The sequence below is a fragment of the Mus musculus genome, chromosome 8 (genome assembly GCF_000001635.26).
Source record: "Mus musculus strain C57BL/6J chromosome 8, GRCm38.p6 C57BL/6J".
NCBI classification, from domain to species: Eukaryota; Metazoa; Chordata; class Mammalia; order Rodentia; family Muridae; genus Mus; species Mus musculus.
In genome coordinates this window covers 22,849,694-22,865,168 of record NC_000074.6, presented here as the reverse complement: position 1 = coordinate 22,865,168, position 15,475 = coordinate 22,849,694, and the positions used below count along the sequence as shown (strand labels likewise).

The 15,475-nt window shown below is 46.1% G+C and overlaps 1 protein-coding gene and 1 long non-coding RNA gene across 4 annotated transcripts in view; one reads left to right on the top strand and one right to left on the bottom strand.

The window, feature by feature from the left end:
- Positions 1–5,727, bottom strand: part of Kat6a (K(lysine) acetyltransferase 6A) — an 83,818-nt gene extending 78,091 nt beyond the window's left edge. Inside the window, exons 1-3 of one of the 3 annotated variants that reach the window (XM_006509113.2) lie at positions 5,537–5,727; positions 3,567–3,652; positions 2,368–3,281 (exon numbers count right to left, since the gene is read on the bottom strand). In XM_006509113.2, coding sequence (XP_006509176.1) covers positions 2,368–2,967 — 600 coding nt within the window. In that variant the 5' untranslated portion in view covers positions 2,968–3,281; positions 3,567–3,652; positions 5,537–5,727. The remainder of the gene's footprint in view (positions 1–2,367; positions 3,282–3,566; positions 3,653–5,536) is intronic. The other 2 variants (NM_001081149.2, NM_001364449.1) reach the window with 2 other exon arrangements.
- Positions 4,730–15,475, top strand: part of Gm46036 — a 48,447-nt gene continuing 37,701 nt past the window's right edge. The window contains exon 1 of the long non-coding RNA XR_001778526.2: positions 4,730–4,915. This is a non-coding gene — a long non-coding RNA (predicted gene, 46036). The remainder of the gene's footprint in view (positions 4,916–15,475) is intronic.

Genomic DNA, 15,475 nt, shown 5'->3' with positions numbered 1-15,475 from the left:
AGAGAGAGAGAGAGAGAGAGAGAGAGAGAGAGAGAGAGAGTGTAAAATACAGGGAACTCCTTATGGAGAGCAAGGAGGTAAATGCACAAGATGTGAGGAGCAGAGGGATAGCAGGATACAAGTGATCTGACAGGGAAAATGGAAAGGAGCTGTGCTCTTTAGGGATGAGGGAGAAAAGTGTACACAGGAGGAAGAGCAAGGTGGGTAAAATAAGGTGGCTAAGGATATCTGCAGAAGCCACAGAGAATCATACTATTAACTATACACACACACACACACACACACACACACACACACACACACACACACAAAAACCACCTTATAATACATACAATTCTGTGTATAAACACACATCTCACATGGACTGATAGTATCCCCTCTAATAACCTATCAGACCACCCAATGAAAACCTCAATTCCAGAAAAGAGACCCTCTCTCTTTTGACTCCCAAAACACACAGCACACTGCTGTTTCCCTTGTTGCTTCCCAGAGGCAGAAGGTAAGTGCCTACTCCTAAAGAGACCATGGACTTCAGAAACAGAACCCAGAGGACCCCGAGCTGGACCTGCCCTGAATGCCCCTTCCCTGAGGACTGGCTTTCATGGTATCAGAAGGAAATGTGTAAGCTTCCAAAGGAGGGGGGCACCCAACAGTCTTCTTTCTCTGATGCCGAGGAACCCCATCAAGGACTGCCACGACATAAGCTTCAGGGGGCAGCAGTAGCACACATGCCTTGATGGTAACCAACAGCTCCTTTGGACTTGACATCTGCTCATCAAGAGGGATCCATCCCATGTCTGGTACTAGAAACCTAACTACTCAGTGCTAGTGAAGTCATGGTTACTGGAGAAGAAACTGTAACTACTAATTTACTAAATCCCTAACAACAGTCTATTAACATTTGTCCTTATACCACAGGTTAAGTATAATCTTCACCCCTCATCTTTGCAACAACCGGAGATCACTACATAAAGCCATAGCCAATCAAAATGCAGAGTTGTGGACTCTAGTCCCAATGAATACATTTACAAAACTGAACAAGGATAGCACCAATGTATATGCCAACTAGACAGAGAAAAGTCCACAAGGCCTCTAGCCTACACAAAGAACTATAGGCAAATGAAGAAAATTAGGAATCAGAGAGGTGGCCTTCCTCAGGGAAGAGCATACCAATCAGCTGTCCAACAGCCAAATGGTCAGCCCTGAAAACATACACACAAGTAACACTTAAGGACTGGATAGGTTATCTTTAGGGATATACATGTATATTATGCAATATAATATGTACATATGTATTTATGCATGCAATAACAATTGGTGAAAAAAATAAGTCATGAATTTGAAGGAGATTGGGAAGGGATATATGGGAGGGTCTGGAGGGAGTAAAGGGAAGGGAGAAATGTAATTATATTATGGTATCAAAAAAAGTTAAACAAATACCAAAAGTCTTTGCCCAGAAGTACCTTCTATGATATATACACTAGGTATACAAGAAATTAACAGCATTCTATTGATGTGAAAGAACAGTCACACACAAAATACTCCATCCCCCAGGATTCTCCTAAAGGCTGAGATGTACTGCTGCTATGCCTTCAAGTTCGTAAAATGACAATACACAAAACAGAGCAAGGGACATGTCTATGTACAAAACAACCCAGAACTTTTTATAATACAGGATACTGTATTCCTAACCCATAGAACTACTGCTGTCACAAATAACATTTAGGATTCCCTTCTATTCAAAGGCACACGAGGTGTGGTGGCACACACCTGTAATTCCAGCGCTCCTCGCTCAGAGGCAGAGGCAAGAAGATGATAGTAAGGTTTTAGGCCAGCCTGGACTTTTTTAAAGCAAGACCCTGTGTCTCAAAAAAATAAAAAATAAAAAACAAAAAGATACAAATCAAAATATAACACATGATAGGAAGCTGTTTAAAACACAGAATTGGGAATGACTGATTTGCTAGCCCCTACTATGGATCACAAGAATCTGCCTCATTCCTGTGTAATGATAGACTAAAACAAAACAGAAAAAAAAAAAGAAAAACTCCGTAGAGTAAGTCACTTCTTTCAGAGTCAAGTCTCCAGCATTTCTAAGTTCATCAAGTTGCAACAGTAAGGTACTATAGAACCTTCAATCTAAAGTTTGCATGCTAAGCTAAATGCGTTCTTGTAGTTGTCAACACTCTATACTCTGAACAGAAAGCTTCAAAGACTTTAAAGTACTACAACTATTAAAACCTATTCAGTTTTCACAGCTAGAGCTCCCAAAAGCCCCCAAGCTTTGACTGTGTACATAACTTCCCAGGACCGTGAACGTGACTCCTATGCTACTGCCCTGTGAACACTGGTGCTAACGTTCCTTACCTTGTCTTTCTCGTGTGGAAGCAGTGACACGGGAGGTAAACACGAGAGCGACTCACAGCCCTCTTTCCCTTCAGCACTGGCTGCCTTAGTGTTGAGGCGGTAGAGGGGTCCATCTTTGAGGAGTCGGCCATGACCAACAGCACGCTTGATGGCCAATCGTAGCTGCTGGTGAAACCCAGGGGCAGCACTACCTCCACAGGCAGCAGATACATCCTTCTGGCTTTTCAAAAAACGTTCGATACTTTTCAAAGTTGAGCCACCAGTCTCTGCCAAGCCCTCAAATGCCCGCTTGAGTAATTTATTCCAATCCACACTTTGCTTAGTATCCAATTTTCCATGGTTCCGAGGTTTAGGAAGTGCTATTCGCCCAGGATTATCAGGATCTTTGTAGGAATTGAGACCTTTGTTTGAGACCTTTAAAATCGTCCCGTCTTTGACGCTCAGCTCCAGCTGCTCTAGCACAGTCCTGCGGTCCAGCCCATGGGATGAGGACACGGCATTGCAGATCCTTTCCTCTGAAGGTCGCTGTTTCTGCTTCTTGACTTTTTTGATGGCCTCCAAAATCCACTCCGTGTACAGCGGGTTAGCGAGTTTTACCATGGTGAAGGATTCTGTATATCCATAGAGTCGTTATCCCTTATCCTGATGCTGAGTAAGTCTTACACCATGGAAAACAGGATTCTCGGAGGATGGGAACCAGTTAACCATAGCATACAAGATTTCTGGCCTGAGTCTTCCCTCCTTTCACAAAATAGATTTACAGCCTACTTTTACCTCAGAAATCAAAACGCCTGGTTTTTCTGTCGTATCTTCAAAATCCTCACTATCACAACGCATTGGTGTCTACTCCACACACACTCCTGGGTTCCACACATCTCATTCCCGGCTTCAAGCAGAAAGTGAGTATCTTAAGCCTGAGAAGAAATTAAAATAATGTCAGTTTTCTATCAAGGCCTGCTCTGTGAATAAGTTATCAAATGAAACCTCCTAGTCGCGTCTTAAAGCAGTGTGTTTAACAACACTCTCAAGAGCTTAAATACAGCACTATCAATACAGTCAACTGGAAACCACGGGAATAAAAACAGAAGGAGAAGAAGCTGAGTAGTTAAAGTAAAATGAGGAACTAAAGATGTCTACAAACGACCTCAGCCGTAACTAACCGGAGGAGTGCTAGTTAGTCCTCCGCAATCTGTGCTCACCAGTCTAGGGGGTCAACTCGTCCTCCACATTGTCCCCAAGAAACTATTCAGCACTTCAACAAGTATCTGGATTAGTAGGAAGAATCCTGCAACAAAAGCAAAAGTGGATCAGCTTTCAAAATTCCAGTGGATAGGAAACAGACAGTAAGCTCTGCAGAAACCACTAACAGCAATCTGATCAGTTCCTACACGAAAGAAAATAAACCTGCTTCACACACCACAATACGGAGAGTAATGCAAACGAAAACAGCTTAGTGTCAAAGTGTGTAAGGAATTTCATTCAAACTTTCACCAATACCCATACACTGAAGGAAATGACAACTGTCAAACATAATCTACAGATAAACTAGAAATAAGAAAGGCCTAGAATCATTTGGATCAAATGCAGATACATGTAAAATCGTACAATACAGAAAACAAGTAACTGCCTATGATCTGATAAAAATGTAAATTTGAGATTGCTATCTCAGAATGTACATTAGTCAATAAAACAAAAACAAATATACTACTACCTCTGAACTTGTTCCTCCAAAACTAAGTGTAACTTTGAACTTCTCATGTTTTGGAGCACGTGTACAATATAAACACAGCAAAAAAGGGGCGGGGGCACCCCTTCAGCAACTATTCCCAACAGTGTGCAGGCAAACGGGAGACTAATACATGAGGAATGAAATAGTACTAGTAAGAAAAAAAGCATTAGCACCCGGGGCCAAAATGTATTTCAAAATTAGCTAACTAAAAGAAGTACCCCCCTCCCCAGGAGGGGTGCTTCATATTAGTGGAGGTTTTACGAGGACAAACATCAGAATTATTACCCAAGGGATGTTTCTGATATAGACACTAACTTTAAAGTAACCAGGACTAAGACCTAAGAAGGTGGGAACACCCTATGTGGCTGAGTTTTCAGGTGAAAAAGAATGAATGACAGTCACACATTGTCTTTCCGGCCGGAAGTTTCCCCAATCTGCGAGTCTGCACAAACCAACGCTCTGAAGATCTGAACCCTAACTCTCAGAAAGTACACTCGCGAGCTAGAAAGAAAGACCAGCCGGGCTCGCAAAGCCCTTCCCGCTCTCTCTCCCAACCCAAAACACATCTGCGCGCGCCCTCGATTTAAAGCCCAAGGAACTTTAAAAAAAACTTGAAGCGGCAGAGCCCCGCAGTTTGCCAGCGGACCGCTTCGCCGGTCCCATTCTATGGAAACACAGCCCGGAGAGTAAGTTAACAATGAAATCACGTGGAGTTAGGAGCATAGTAAGCTCTAGCCCCAGCTCCTCCGAGCTCTTCGCTCCAAGGGGTCGGCTCAGAAGAGCAGCAAGGGGGACACCGGCTGTGACGGAGCCTGACAGGTAGGGCAGGTCCGGCCCAAAGTCGCGGAGCTCTTGACAGGCAAGCCCGCCGCCACCCGTCCCGGCTAGGGGCTGACAGTCCGACAGACACAACACCACACGTGCTGCCTGCTCCAGACCACTGCACCCACCAGGCTGTCACCCTGCACCGCTCAACCCCGCTCGGATCTCCGCGCACTCCGCACAGCCCGGAGTGCGCGCCCGCCCGGCGCCGGGAGCGGCGGGAGCGGCGGGCGGGCGGGCGGACGGACGGCGGGCGCGCCCCCGAGGGAGAGCGGGCGAGCCCGCACAGCAGCCCCAGGCTCCGCGGCCTGGCTGCTCGGCGCCAGGGAGCCCCGGCTCCCGGAGTGGGCCGCCGGCGGAGCTAGGGCGGCGGCGGCGGCGGGCCCGTCGGCGCGAGCCCGGAGGGCGGGCGCGGGCCGGGCCGCGGAGTCGGACGCGAGGGGGCGGCCGCGGCGCCCAGCCCGAGGCCTGGCGCAGAGCAGCGGGGAGGCGGCGCAGGCCGCGGCGGGGCCTGCAAGCGGCCCGCCGTCCCCGCGAGGCGCCGAAGCAGACTCCGGGGCGGCCTAGCCTCGGGCTCGGCAGCTGGGAGCGACCGGGGGCGGCCCCTCGGCTCCTTACCTGGGGGGAAGACAGCCGGGATCCCGGGGGCCCGGGCCGGACCGCGGAGATGCCCCAAACTGACACGGCCGCCATCTTGGAGACAGTGAGCTCCGACTGGGGGGAGGGGAGGCCAAGCGGCGGAACAGCCGCGGGGGGAGGGGAGCGTCGCGAGGGAACGGCTGCCTGGGGAGGGAGCGGGAACAGCCTGCGCGGGCGGGCGGGAGGGAGGGAGCGGAGGAGCGCGGGAGGGGGGCGGCCGGTAGCTGGAAGAGCCGGCTCGTCGCCGGGAAGGGCCGGAGGGCGGGGCCACGGGGGGCGGGGTGGAGGGAGCCGCTGGGCGGGTCACGTGGGGCGGGTACAAAAGGCCGAAGCCCGGGTGGAAGCGGGAGTTGGCCGGGCTGGAGGCCAACAGCTGGGGGCGTCCCCTCCTCCTTTCTCACGCGCAGCGATCGGGCAGAATGGCGAGGCCACAGGCGGAAGGTGCACCCGGATTATACAGCCCGGGAAACTTGGAGCGGGCGGGCGGGCGGGCGGGCGGGCGGGCGGGCGCTTGGGTGGGGCGGCTTCGGCGCGACGCCGAAACCTCGGAGCTAGGAAGCTCGGAGCTCCCGGCGCGCGGCGTCCGCCCGGGTTCCCAGGCCCTTGTTAGCGCCCGGGGGCGTGCACCCGCGGCTGCCTTGCAGGGTCGGGGACACACACACACACACACACACACAGTGGCTTCGGGAGCTCCGTGGCTGGGCGGGGGAACGCGGGTGGCAGGAGTTCCTTCTTTTGCCTTCGCCTTTCTGCTCACTCTGCACTCCAGCTGCTCATCCCCCCGTGGTTCAAAGAATAGTCTGGCTAGAAAGGGGAGAGGGCACGAAGTTGGACACTCCTTGTCAGCCAACAAGATGCCCACCTAGGGCACTTGACTGACCCCCCTGCCCGCAAGTCACTAAACCTTGGAAACATGTTTATAAGAAACACCACCCACCGAGCTCGGTTTCTAGGACTTGGACAAGGTCACACAGCTATTATGGCACGGTTGCTTGTGGAACCTGGGTCTTTCTCTTCTTTTCCTACCCTGTGCAGTTTGATGGCTGAACCGCAGAGACTCTTGGCTAGGGCAAGCCTCTCCGCTACTGGCTACCTGTTTCTTTGTCTTTGGTCCACTAGAAACTCTTGAGATTGAGTCCCACACACACATACCCCTTCCCTGGAAAGACGTTAAAGCTCAACAGCTTGAGACTTGTATTGCTGCTACCCTTGCACTTGGTTTATGTCCCCTTCCTAGACTGTTAACCCCCCGCCACCTCATTTTATCATAGCTTTACCAAAAAGGAAAAAAACACCTGCTAGTCGCTGCCATAACTTTGATATTACTTTGTTGGTTTTGTGCTTTATTCACTTTACAGTTCAGGTGTAGTCGTAATGCTTTTAGTATATTCCCAGGTTAATGTTCTTCGACAGTGCCATTTGGCATCCCAGCATCTAACCAACATGATGCCAAGGGCTCAAAACAGCGCTTATAGTGAATAAGCATTTGTAAGCGTCTGAGAAATAAGTTTACACCTCACCTCATGTCCTGTCTCCAAACCTCATTCCCTGCTTTCAGATCTGAGTAGCCCTCCTCCACCCTAATTCTTGCCCAGACGACTATGCACACTAGACTGTTGAAACTATTCCATATTAATACTAGCCTGGGAAACTCACGCAAAGGGCCTGCAGTGCCCTATACTGATGTTGATAACAAGCAGTTGTGGAGAGGTTTATTGGATCACCCAAAACCACTTCTCTACAAACCCCAAATTGTATTCCATTACTAGTGGAAGAGAAATTTGAAGACAGGAGGATGACCAAGATCAAGACTCAGTGGACTCCCCATCTCAAGGGAATATGGTAGACAATGTTACGGCAAAGACACATAGTATCATCCACAGGCCTCCAAGAATGGACACACGCATGCACGCACGCACCTGTTTGCTTGTTTGTTTGTTTGTTTTAGATATACATTACTAAAGGGCATACTCAGAGATCTTTATAAGTTTTGCAGCAAAAAAAATCAGTTTTGCAAGTCCACCTGCTGTCCGAAATGGCAGAATTTAGTGTAACTCTGGAGTTGGGGGGGGGGGGTGTTGTTTGTTGATCTTTGAGACAATTCAGACAGCTGAAGATTATTTCCTCTGTCAATCAAAAAAGCTACAGTCCTCATCTTAAAGGGAATAAAAGAGTTTATTCTGGGTCCATTCTAAGTGACTGTGACCCAGGACATAATTTCCTTATTATAACTTGATTGAAACTAACAGTATTATTTTATCACTTAGAAATTCACCAGGTAGAATGTTAAATATCACAGACAATTTTAAAAATCTAATGACAGGAGTATTTAAGAAACCAAAGGTGAAAGCAATGTGCAGTTACTGGGGGCACTCAGGTGTCAGTCAGTTAGACAAGCATCATCCAGCACCTTCAAGTCCTCCTGAATGTGCTCCCAGAAGAGGTGAGCACGTTGGCAGCCTTGGGTTTCCCATCCTGAGAGTGAGCTGGGAGTACCTGACTGCAGTCCTGATCTTTTCATCAGAATGGAGGCTTTGATGTGGTGCCTCTTTTCCTTCTTAGTTGACGAAACCACCTGGTTTTCTTTATCCTTCAGTGAAGACTCTGTGATTCTAATTTTAGTGTCAACGTTAAAAATGCTTTACAAGATATGCTACTTGTTTATCTCATAGACCAAACTGGATGAACAGATTTAAACATTTGTCCATTAAAGCAACTTTCACAATCACTATTTAATTTAGTAGGAATATTCTAAGTAGGTATAACACTCCAAAAAGAATTGTTTGGTATAGTTAATATAATGGATGACTGACTATCTAAAAAGAAAAGGTTTGCACTTAGATCTTAAAATTGTGATATTTAATATTTCTACCTTACCTTGTATATTATGTATGTTGTGTACATATATATATGTGTGTTCCAAAAAAAAAAAAAAAACAACCCACCTCTAGTGTTTTTTCAATTAACTCTGAACTCTATCTACTCTAGCTAGAGATACCCAAAGATTTATGTCAATCCTTTCTGTCCAAAAATTATACCAAAAGCATCAATCTCTAATTACATTTTTGGTGTTTTATACCTTAAGTACTAATGCTTCAAGTATTTAAAATGTCCTATAAAACAGCTAACCAGGATTTAAAAATTAATTGAACCATATTTGGATTTTACTAGTTAAAAATGGAGACATAGTACTACAGTGTCTCCTTCCAAAGTTCATTTTTCAAGAATTTAAATATAAGTGAGATAGCTCATAGAGTACAAAGAACTATAAATGTGAGGGGAAACATAGTCAATCTAATTTTAAATTATGCAAATTTTTGGTATTTTAGCCACATGTGTCCATCATCTGCCTTGGATCCATCAGGCCACACCGTGTCCTTGATGACTTAAGTTTAGATTAGTAGCACTGCCACGTGGCATATGCAGATAAAGAGGGTACAAGAAAAATAACTCATATCTGGATCATGATGGCTAATAGTTTTGATATGGTCTGGGGCTCCTTAATGGCTTTACCAGCCAGCCATCTGTCCTGAAAACTGCAACCGTTCCCCGTCTATATCAGATCTTACGACTGAGCCTTCCTAGCTAGGAAAGACCTTATAATATTTAATAAACAACATGCAGTCCACTCACACAATGTGATCCTGGGTGAGCAGAAAATTGTGACTGAGAACTGGAAAGAAGCTGTGCCTGCAGAGACTGATTGAGTGAAGTGCAGAACACTGGAGAGACGGGAATGTTACAGTGCTAGAGGCTAATAAGTACCTAAGCCAGAGCTAGCCGGAGCTAGCCGGAGCTCTGGGACAGCCATCCCCAGCCTACCTCTGTATCAGAGCTAATATCCTTCTAATAGTAGGTAAAACCCTTTTGTAATTTGTTAACAGGGCTGCTAGCTTCCATTAGCACAAAAGCTGAGGATGTCACCAGATAGCAACTCAGACCTATAGAAAGTTTTTCCCAATCTTGCTGCCACTGCCTCTGTGATACACCCATCAATGTATTTAAGACTTTCCTTGATTTATGACATTCTTTGTTCTATAAAACTTCACCAAACTGCTTCCATGTTGGAACTAGAAATTTGGGGTAACCCAAAACTGTATTTCTAGACCATAATCACTCAGAATGGCTCCAGAATTAACTCTTACATTAGGTTGAGAGCTGTGGCCTTGCATTGACAGTAGCATATCTCCGAACATCCCCTCCTCTTTGGAAACCTTTTCCCCAAGTTGTGTGTGTGTGTGTGTGTGTGTGTGTGTGTGTGTGTGTGTGTGTGTGTGTAGAATATATGTATTCCTGCAATATTGCTTGTCTGTGCTAGCCAGGGGAAAATATGTTTTGGGTTGGTTCTGAGTGATACTTTAGGGATTGGCTTTCCCAGCTCTGAGCCTAAAATCACCACCCTCTCCCACTGGGCCTCAGGGTTATCCTTGCTTGTTTATCAGAATGTAAGTGTGCTTAAGACTCCAGGTGACCAGTCAGTCCCTTACATGTCTCCTCAGGAGAGCCAGTAAAGTCCATTCTAACCCGGGTGTGGGGGGTGTTTGTGGGGTTCTCTATCATGCCCGAGTCCAGTGCATGTGGTGGGCTGTTCCCCTGATAATTTTTGGGTGGGAGGGAACAGGTGTCCATTGGAGTCTTTTATGATCAAGTGCTCATAAAATTCCTAAGCTCTGGGCTCATCAGTGTCACAAGAGAAGCATCGGGGGAACTGCAGAATTAGGCATTTGAAGGGGGGTGTCAGGGAACAAAGGCCAAATGATAATAAGTCAAAATATTTCAAAGACAAACAGAAACCAAAATGCCTTCAAAGTTTCGAAAAGCATAAACTAAATTGCCTTTTGAGATCTGAAATCAAACAGAACCCGAACTAAATGTCTAGAGCTTAAAATTCTTTCAAAGCAAACAAAACAGATGCCTAAAATGAAATACTTGAAAGCAGACCAAATAGGTAGCTATCAAGTTAGGATCCTTAATTAGACATCTCAGAATAAACAAATGGACCAGCAACCATACAGGGGGAGGTCCAGAGCCTAGAAAAGAACTCCCCTGCAATCCACCTATGGAAGTAACAGGTGGCCTGGACTCAGTGGGTCCATGCAGGTACCTGGCTGCCACTCAGGTGACTCACCCAGTGAAAACTGGATGGATCTCTGAGGTCCATTTTGTGGCTCCACAATTGTCAATAAAAAGAGCACAGCTCTCATCTTGAATAAGAGTTAGTTTATTCTGGAGCTATTCTGAGTGACCACAGCCTGGAAACACAGACTCAGGTTACCCCAAATTCCATGTTCCAACATGGAGGCAGTTTGACGAAGTTTTATAGTGTTACAGAACAAAGAAAGTCATAAATGAAGGCAGGTCTGAAATACGTTGATGGGTCCTTGAGAGAAGCAGTTAGAGCAAGATGGGAGAAGCTTCAATAGGCCTCAGATGCCATCTGATGACCGACCTTCTTAGCTTTTAGGTTAATGGATGCATTCTACCAAGTTAAGATTTCAAAAGATTTTGACCTGTTAGTCACAGGATGCTCTAGGCAAGGAATGGCTGTCCCCAGCCAAAGCTAGCTCAAGACAAGGTATTAGCCTTTGGCCAGCAATATTCCATTCTGCCCTTCCGAGGGTGGCACACAGTCCTAATGAGTCATCCAGTGCCCCCCACCCCCTGCCCCGAGTTGTTCTGCACACCTTCAATAACTTGCTCCAGAAGTCCCTGATTTTCAGCTATTCTTGGTAATCATGTTTTATGCATTCCAAGTCAGTTCAAAAGTCAGCGAAGTCTCGTTGTTTAAAACTTTATCCTGTTTTCACTGGAAATATTTTTAGTACATTTACATGCAATATAGTAACGGGTAAAGGTTAGACTTATACTTGGTATATTTGTATTTTGTTTTATTCCGATTCGTCCATCTTGTGTCTTTTGTTCTATCTTGACTTCTCTTGAGTTCATTATACTATTTTACTTATGGGAACAGAAACGATGGCTCAGCAGTTTAAGATCACTTCTTGCTCTCCCCAGGGACTAGATTCCCAGTCCTTGTCAACCCTAGCCTTTGTTGAGTGGTAGATGACTGCCTGTAACTCCAACGCCAGGGGATCCAACATCCTCTTCTGGACTCTGAGTGTTTTGAACACACGTGGCATACATTCACACAACCAGAAACACCCATGGATAAATAAAAGGGACAAACCATCTGGGAGCTCTCCCCCTGGGAGGTTGTTCCTCCCTCTATAATCATTCCATAGTCACTGCAGCTGTCTCAGATCAGGACCCCATACAATTGATTTTGCCCTTCTGTGTTAGTCTATTGGTGTCAACCTTGCTCAGATCACATTTAAGCAGCCATGTTGATGAAACTTACGGTTGTATCCTCTCAGACACCCCAAGGAGACACAGTTTCACATTTGGTACATTTACATGTGATACAGTAACTGGTCAAACTTAGACACACAGCAAACTTCCTGTCGTCCTACCTCTTAGAATCTTTCTACCCTTTCTGCTTTTGAAACCTCAAAGCCCAATCCCAGTGACACACATCCTCCTAATCCTCCCAACACTGTTCCAGCAGCTGGGCATCAAACATTAAAGTCTATGAGCCTTTGTATAAAATATATGTTTTCCTTTAAGACCCATGACCTCACTAGCCCTTGATTTGTTAGCTAGGTGTCCAGTACCAGGCTTAGTACCCTCTTGTTGGGTTGATCTTACAAAGCTGTTACCACAAAGGCGTGACTGTTACTTGTTGCATCCGTATGTACATAGTGCCATGCAGGACACTGCTATAGTTCATAGGCATAATAGCTCCATGGGACTATGGGTTGCTCGAAAGCTTACATGGTACCCTCTAGTACCATGAAAGCCAGTACTTGGGGAGAAGGCTTTGGGTCAGATCCTGCTCAGATCCTGTGGATCCTGTGTCCAAAGTGCATGGTACCTATAGCAATAAGGGTTTATTTTCTTCAACCTCTGGGAGTCAGGCACGGGAAACAGCAATAGGCCGTATATTTTAGGAACCTGGTGTACAGCCCTTTCCAACAACTGGAAAGGGGGCTTCTCATGCCTGGGAGTAGTGTATGGCTCTTGTCGTGAAGCATTGCCCGCCCAGATTTAAAATTGTATTTAAACTATATTTGTGCATAGTTATAAGGTGTGTTATATGTATGTACTGGATGGTTTTACGTGTCAACTTGACACAAGTCAGAGTCATCAAAGAGGAAGGAGCCTCAGTTGAGAAAATGCTTTTTCTCCCCTGGTAATCAATGTGGAGAGGGCCCAGCACATTGTGGGTGGTGCCATCCCCCGGCTGGTGATCCTGGGCTCTATAAGAAAGCAGGCTAGACAAGCCACGGGGAGCAAGCCAGTAAGCAGCATCCCTCCATGGCCTCTGCATCAGCTCCTGCCTCCAGGAATTCCTATCCTGACCTCCTCCAATGAGGGACCATGGATTTGGAAGCATAAGCCAAATAAACCCTTTCCTCCCCAACTCCCCAACTCACTTTTTGGTCATGGTGTTCTGTTGCAGTAATACAAACCCTGACTCAGATAATATAGTACACACACACACACACTATAACTATTGTGTGTAATTGCAAGTAAATAATAGCATGATTCCTGGTGACTTTTTCAGACAGCCTTACTGATCGCTTTCCCTCCTCGCTCTGTCTTCTGTAGGGAGCAGAGGAAACCCGGAGTGAGTGAGTGAGTGAGTGAGTGAGTGAGTGAGTGAGCGAGTGTGCTGCTGATACTTGCATGGTTTTGACAAGGACCCCACAGCCTCAGACAGATGGAGGAACAGCAACACCTTCCTCTGGTACCGATGTTGGCAGTTGGTAGTGTATGTAGGAATCGTCCACCATAGCTTTCTCCCCACTAGGTATGTGTGGCCTGAAGACAGCTCCTTCAGAGACTCTCCTACAGAGGCTGCTTCTACCAAGATAAGCTAAACCTGTCTCCTTGGTCCAGATCTACACCATAAACCCTGCCTCGTGTATCTGTGTGTATAACCCCTCTCTGTGAAACTCTGTAATAAACAGACTGAGCTCTGGAGTGCTGAAGGTTCCCCAGCCAAGAGCCCAGGCCACTTAACCCTAGATTTCCTGTATGTCGTGTGTCTTTCTTCGTTCCCTCAATGCTCCTGTCACATCTGTCCCCTGGAGCCATGCTTAACATAGCACTTTTCCATATTAAGCTCCCACCTCCCAATTTAAGCCTCCCTCGACATTTCCTACCATTGAGCTCTTCCTTTCTCTCTTGCCCCCCACGCACCCACCCACTGATGGTCCCTTCTTATTTCTATGGATCCCACTGTAGCCTTCTGAAAGCTCCTGCGGACTACTAGACATTAGCTAGCTAGTCTCTGGTGATCGCAGAAAGATGGAACATCACTGGGGGAAATTATCTTCGACTATCTTAAGCCCTTTAATGGCCAATTACCTTCAATTTTAAATCTGGTCTAATTCTATTGGGGAGATTTCTCAGATTGTATCAGTAAGCTTCTAAAAGGCTTCTACTCCCCACCAACTCTAAAACTAAACGCTGTATTATCTGAAACCCTTAAAAGAGATTTCCCAGAATTCTTTTAGCCAGACAGTGCCCCCACCACATCAATGAATTGGACATATGTATTAATTTATGGAGTTCTAATGTTCGCAGACTATAAAAATACATGTATCCTCTTCCACAGTATAACATGTCATTCAGGGTGGCATGACCCCATTCTCAGGAGCCATGGTCATTCATATATGGCTCAGAACAAACACTTTTCTGTATTTTTTAAAACAGCCATTTTCTGTCAACAGCCCCCACATCACAAATTTGAGTTTATGATTGTCATGAATATCAATTGCACATATACATCAGTATATAAGACCTTACAGTCCCTGTATTATCCTGTCCAGTCCAAACTCAGCCACACTTACCAGCATTTTAGGCTTTTCTGTTGCTCTTTCCTCCAATGTGCATTTCTGTGTCTGTCTGCAGCTTTGTCACAGTTGTGCTGGTGACAAAATCTGTTTCCCTAGAAACTTTATTATTCTTCACACTGGTTCTAGGCTCTCTTTGGCAAAGTTTGTCTCTGCTTTTATTCTTTGCCTTTTAAAGCTGCCTTCCCGTTCGTTCTCTTCTGCTTTCCCACATACCTTTGCACTGGTGCGGACATGGCCATCTCTGGCGAAGCTCCGGGTTCCGTGACTCGTGCTTCTAGAGACTCAGCTAAACATGAGTCAAAAACATGGGGAAAACTGCTGCTACCCGAACATTCACAGACTACAGACGTCATCGCCATTGCCTAAATGATACGACGCAGTAATTACATACCATTTATATCACAGCAACTTCCACGGAGAAGCTGCAGTGCCGTCTCCGGGAGGCTTGACAGGCAGGTAACATGCCGGCAATGCAGCAGTCTGAAGGGCTTGCACATCTGCGGATCTGGCATCTCTGGGAAGGGCTGGAAGCTACTCTCAGCAGATACCTTGGGGAAGCTCAAATAGTTTGGGTTCTGACTTATTTTTGTGTTTTCTTTTCTTGTCTTTTAATTTTTAAAAGTTTTACCAGTAAGTTTTTCCTGGTATTCACCACCCCCACCCCCGTGCCCTCCTCCTGAGTCCATAAGTGAAACAGTGACTCCAGGAAGTCCCTCCAATGTTGTGCTTGCTATATTTTATCTGTTTTAGGAAAATTCAGCGATAATCACCTATTTCTTTTTCTTTCAGGACACGGTTTATATATTGTCAGATTTTTTTATTGCACATTTTTTTTCTCACACTCTTTTCTCCTTTTTTACAACAACTCACACGCATACTGACTAGTTTTATGTCGGCTTGACACATGCCAGAGTCGCTTTGGAAGAAGAGGGAACCTCAATTGAGAGAATGCCCCTACCTCGGCGGGGCATGGTGGTACGTGCCTTTAATCCAAGCA